The sequence below is a fragment of the Pygocentrus nattereri genome, chromosome 19 (genome assembly GCF_015220715.1).
Source record: "Pygocentrus nattereri isolate fPygNat1 chromosome 19, fPygNat1.pri, whole genome shotgun sequence".
Taxonomy (NCBI): Eukaryota; Metazoa; Chordata; class Actinopteri; order Characiformes; family Serrasalmidae; genus Pygocentrus; species Pygocentrus nattereri.
The window spans coordinates 6,149,741-6,155,740 of NC_051229.1; the positions used below are offsets into that span (position 1 = coordinate 6,149,741).

General features: G+C 39.8%; 1 protein-coding gene across 1 annotated transcript; it reads right to left on the reverse strand.

Moving 5' to 3' along the window:
* Positions 1–1,583: 1,583 nt before the first annotated feature.
* LOC108440859 (complement C1q and tumor necrosis factor-related protein 9-like) lies at positions 1,584–5,735 on the reverse strand. The gene is made up of 5 exons (XM_017720002.1): positions 5,658–5,735; positions 4,720–5,203; positions 4,355–4,435; positions 4,150–4,230; positions 1,584–4,059 (listed from the first exon to the last, which is right to left on the reverse strand). The coding sequence occupies exons 1-5, from the start codon at positions 5,679–5,681 to the stop codon at positions 3,149–3,151; spliced, it is 1,581 nt and encodes a 526-aa protein (XP_017575491.1). The 5' UTR covers positions 5,682–5,735; the 3' UTR covers positions 1,584–3,148.
* Positions 5,736–6,000: the final 265 nt, after the last annotated feature.

A 6,000-nucleotide genomic window follows, 5' to 3' on the forward strand; every position in this document is an offset into this window, starting at 1 on the left:
TTGACTGCAACAGGATTGCCTGATCTAGCACAGTCATGTTCTCTTATCTTCAACGACTTTAATTCATATTATATGTGTTCATATATCGCAGCTGTCGGAACAAAACCTCGTATCTCCGAAATGGTAACTTTACAGGAGAAACAAAAAATTATTTTTAATGTAAGTCAGTGGAACCAGAATTTTTTCCAAGTCATTTTTGCCCATTTATTTTGGTCCATCCTTCATGAAATTTAAAATGGAGATACAAGGTTTTGTTCCATCAACAGTGATATCACTTTATTAGGCACACCATGCTAGTAAAAGCTTGGACCCCCTTTTGCCTTCAGAACTGCCTTACTTCTTCGTGGCAGACTTTCAACAAGGTGTTGGAAACGTTCCTCAGAGATTTTGGTTGGTTATTTGAGTTTCTGTTGTCTTTCTATCATCTGGAACCAGTCTGCCCGTTCTCCTCTGACCTCTCACATCAACAAGGCATTTTCGTCCACACAACTGACCGCTCACTGGATGTTTCCTCTTTTTCGGACCGTTCTCTGTAAACCATAGAGATGGTTGAGCGTGAAAATTCCAGTAGGTCAGCAGTTTCTGAAATACTCAGACCAGCTCGTCTGGCACCAACAACCACGCCACGTTCAAAGTCACTTAAATCCCCTTTCTTCCCCGTTCTGATGCTCGGTCTGCACTTCAGCAAGTCGTCTTGACCACCTCTACATGCCTAAATGCACTGAGTTGTGGCCGTGTGATTGGCTGATTAGCTGTTTGTGTTAACAAGCAACTGAACTGAAGTGGCCGGTGAGTGTATATAGAATATTCAGGTATATACAAGTCAACAGGAGAAAAAATCACTCAAATTTTTTGAAATGAGTACTTATTTTCCGAAAATATTGACCTTTTCCACATGTAATAACTGGCTATTTTAATAGTATCTCAAAATCTCAACAAAATAATTAATTAGTTTGAGATACTATAATCACTATTTTGAGAAAGTCAACAGTACATGAAAATAAATCTTTATTTTTGTGTATCAAGTCAATATTTCAAGAAAATTATTTTGGAATGCAAAGCCAGTATTTTGAGAAAATGTCATCATTTTAAGATATAACAGCAAAATTTTACAACATTCGTGATTATTTCGAGACACTAAGCAAACGTTTTGAGAAGGGAAGTCATTATTTTGTGATGCTAATTTGATATTTTAAAATAAACAAAAGTCAAAACTATTACATGCTTCTACCAGAAACATTAAAAAATAATAATTCTTCTTAGTGGGAACAGGCTTCCATAATAATCCAGAACAATCTTTACAAATATGAAAATCTTTTCCTGCTATTCACTTGCTGCAAAACACTTTATCTATAATAAGTAAAATTATCTTACATTTAGTCAATAAAATGAAATAATTTTACTTGATAAAATGACCTAAAACAAGTAAAAAATGTCTAGAAATAAGATGAATAATCTTATAATAAGTGCACAACCATCTCAAAAAGGGGAAATATTAGATATATTGACTAGATTTGAGATGATTTCAGCAGAACCTAGAACAACAACTTGTGATTAGGAGACACTTTATTACAAGAGGAAAATTCAGATCATGTTTCCACCAGATTTTATTGAGTTTGGTCCCTTTTTTCACAGTTTAATCGAAGCTCATTTCTAACACAGAAAAAAAGCGCAAGAAATCTGGGGCTGAGAAACGCAACACAAACTTACTCCAGGATAGCAGTCATGCCCACATTCAGCATTGCCATACACCCTGGATTACTGACTGCAATTCATTTCAGTTATGGATAAATAGTGGTTACTTGCAAAATTACATTCAAATGTTTTACAAGAACACAAAACAGAAAGCTACAAAGCTGAGTGTCATACACAGGCAAATGCAATCTAAAAGACTTTCATCTAAAGAAAACAGAACATTTCATCAAAAGGCTGCTAAATATAAAACACTTGAAAATTCATGGAATGTTAGAATAGTCAGAACAAATTTTGCTTATGCATTACAGTTTAATTCACTAGATTAATCTCAATATGTGCACAAATTCTTCACTGGACATGGAGTTGTTGCGACTGAATAAGATTAAGACAAGGTTAAAGTTTCATACAAAGCCATCCAACATTCTCTAAAAGAAGCCATGGCCTCAATTCGCCTAATTTCAGGCAGATTAACTTTACTGTGTAAAACATTCACATCTTTAATCACCCGGCCTGAATTTCAAAGCAATAGACTCAGCTGACTGCACTGCACCACATCCCCAACATGAGTGACTTCAGGTCAGAATAAAACCTTGAATCTCCAAAAATAAAAAACTTTAATGGCAAAGTAAAAAAAACATTCTTAAATTCAATGTAAATTAATCTTACGAGCTCATCTTACACACTGCTAAATAATCTAAATCTAATATTTCTCCTGTTGAAGTTGATGTTAGTTTAATGGAAGTCTATTTACCTTATTTATAGACATTTTTACTTGTTTTAAATAATTTTATTAAGTAAAATTATCTCTCAATATTGACAGATAAGTTTGCTTATTTTAGGAAATGTGCTTGAAACCAGCAAAATTATCAGTATAATGATCATCTACTTAATAAAATGACCTAAAACAAGTAAATAGTGCCTAGAAATAAGCTAGATAATCCTATAATAAGTGCATCAACCTTCTCAAAATGGGAAATATTAGACATATTGACCAGATTTAAGATCATTTCACTTGATAAGAGACCAATTTTTGCTGTGCAGTGTTAGAGTTTTGGTTTAAGTCATTTTGGACCTCTTTTATTGGTAGATTTGTACATTTTGACATTGAATTTTGAGGTTTTGCTCTGACAGTGATGATATATTTTGTTCATCCATCCATCCTTTGTATGAGGATCCTGTGAATGTTACCTGACAAAGCTAAATGATTTTGCTAGAGGTCTGAGATCTAAATAACTAACAGTGCTCAACAGTAGGCAGGATGTCAGGCAGGCATTTTTTTCGACCTTTGCACTGATTTGACCAACTAGATTGCATTTGGTTGCTAGTGTAGCAGATGTTCTGAACTACAAAGAAGACAAAAGTAGGTACAGAGGTATTGATTTGCTTACTACAGAGCTTTTATTGCATGCGCGTGTGTATGAAATATATATATATATGAATCTGTAGAATGTATTTATGGAGCAGGAGTGGCTGGAGCTTCCAGTTCGCCCCAGGTGTATGTCCCATCGATAGGTTCAGACAACTCACGAGATAACGGTACATCACAGCTGTCTGGGTAAAGCAGGAAGCCCGAGAAGGTGCTACTGGCCTCACTATTGGCATACATACCATTACTGGTGGTGTCCCTTACCTGGAGCCACACTTCATCACCCATGCTAAGGTGCAAGACAACCTGTTGAGAGACTGAACCAAGACTGGCCAACTCAGTGCTCTTCACGATGGGTTTGAAGTTATGGAAGAGACCCACTTTGAGCACCCTGGTAAACACTACCAAATGATAGCTAAAGACATAGGTGCCATTTACAGGGGCCTTGTAGATACCCGTAAAGGGGTCGTAGTGAAACTGCATGTTGTAAATGACTGAGGTGAAGGGAATAGGCAAATCTGCCACTGGATAAAGATCAGCCAGTCTTGCTGAGAAAGCTGACTGAATGGCAGGAGAGCAGGGGCCGGGAGGACCCTTCATTCCTACATCTCCTTTTTCACCATTTAGACCATTTGCTCCTGCATGTCCCTGTGGACCCATTTCCCCTTTTTCGCCCCTCAGCCCAGGAGAACCCTGATGTCCATCAGCACCTTTGGCCCCATCCTTGCAGTGGCACACACCCTGTTCTCCTTGATCCCCTTTGTGTCCATCTTTGCCTGGAATGCCAGACACACCAACCTCGCCCTTATCTCCTTTCTGGCCTTTCATCCCAGGCATTCCCACCGTCCCTGGCAGGCCTCTTGGCCCAACAATTCCCGGCAGGCCAACTTCTCCTGGAGGTCCACGAATAGATTCACATGACGCAGGACACTGCCCAGGTTCTCCAGGTAGCCCTTGGACCCCTGGCCTTCCATCCACACCCATGTCCCCTTTATCACCTGAAGCACAAGGTTCAGCTCAAGAGTGAAAATGTTTGGTGTCGTACAGTAATAAGTAGTAAGTGTGGCTGCTAATGCAGTAATACTAACCTTTGAATCCATGCTCTCCCTTCATCCCCATAAGACCCATTGGACCCTGGTCTCCTTTTGCACCATCATCACCTTTCTGGCCTTTTGAAATCAGATAAACAATGCAACTCTGGACTTACCACAAGGTTTTATATCACATACAGCACTTTCACATAACATATCCAGGGTGGGGGAGTAGGTTGGTTGGTATGATAGCACAACTTACCCTTCATTCCGGGACGACCTGTGAAACCCAGAAGTCCTGGTGGACCAGTGAGGCCTCTCCTTCCTGGACTGCCTGGTTGACCTGGTTTGAGATATCAAGGGCAAATGATACTGGGTAGTCAGCATCACATATGAAGTTAGAGCCATGGTTCTCAGGTCCAGCCCAGGCAACAAGCTGCACAGTTGCTGTCATACCTTGCTTCAGTACTTCCAACTCATGAAGGACTTAACAATTGCCTGAATCAGGAAATGAAAAAACTGAGCAGGGTGCTATCTCCCCAGGACAGGCATTGAGAACCATGGTGCTTAAGGACATTGAAAAGGTTCTGATAGAGAACCAACTAAGTATATGCAATGTATAGTAACCTGGTAGTCCTCTGTCTCCTCTGTCTCCCTTTGGGCCTTTACTACCTCCTTTACATAGGGTGCAGGTACAGAACCAAGGCACCTGATCTGCAGTTGGGGGTATTGGTGCTTCCAGGATCATGTTGCAATATGCCAAGTCTGGCGCATCAGCAGCAGTCATATTTGAGCCTGAATGAGCTCGTAGGACAGTGGATCCCTTGTCTGATGAAATGGGCATAGGGTAGTCATAGTACGGCATCATGTGTCCTTCACGTGTCTGAGGACTTCCACCGTTTGCCAGGGGGTAGTTATCATATGCTGGGAAGTTGTCAGTATTCTGTGATGGATAAGCCCCAGAGCCATTAACCACCTCTTCTGGGGGAATGGGACTGTCATGTGAACCTGGTTGTGGTGGTGGGAAGGTCCCTATGTTCCCTCTTTCACCAATCAACATTCCCAGAGAGAGGGTTAAGGAGGCCAGAAAGCCCACATATGTCTTTAACTCCTGGAATTCAAGAGAGGTCAGTAAAAGTGAGTGAGAAGGTTTGCATTAAAGGGAAGATATCATTAAACTTGCAGAAATAACCCTCATATCTCCAATATAACTTTAAAGGAGAGGGGGAAAACATCCATGACTTTAATGTAACAAGTAGTGTAACAAGTCCTTTTGTAATTAAATTTTCATACAATGTCATTTGTTCCATAACTACTAGGAATTATTATAATGAATAACTACTTTATACCCAATAGGGAGGGAATACCACTAGAAGATAAAGACGCCAGAGCCCATTGATATCTTCATAGACGTTAATGGCTTACAAATAACAATTAACATCATTCATTTTGCCCTCTTTTTTTGATCATGCTCTTACATACAGGATTTAAAATCTCACACACCATGATGTCTACATCATGAATCAGACACGTCAAGGTTACTTGATTGATGAGATCATACTTACAATTTGTAGGACGCTTCGAGCCATGCTCTAAATCAAATGCTTGCGAAGTGAAGCCTGCAACCACTGCCATAATCAATTTATATGCCCTGCCTAAAAAAAAGCAGTCTTTCCCAACCTGACTCCCTCCCTTTGGGCTTGCATACAAAACGGATACATGGCTACACATGATATCCTGTTGAATTTAACACAGAATAACTAGGGCTTCTACTTTCTAAAGGGTTGTTGGCATTGGGAAACATGTTCAGCACAACAAAAAGTAAAATAATGGTTGTCCAATAAAAGGCCTCCCCTATTCTCAGCCCTTCCCTGCTCCACTCTTTGGTTTCAGGCATTTGATTGAAAT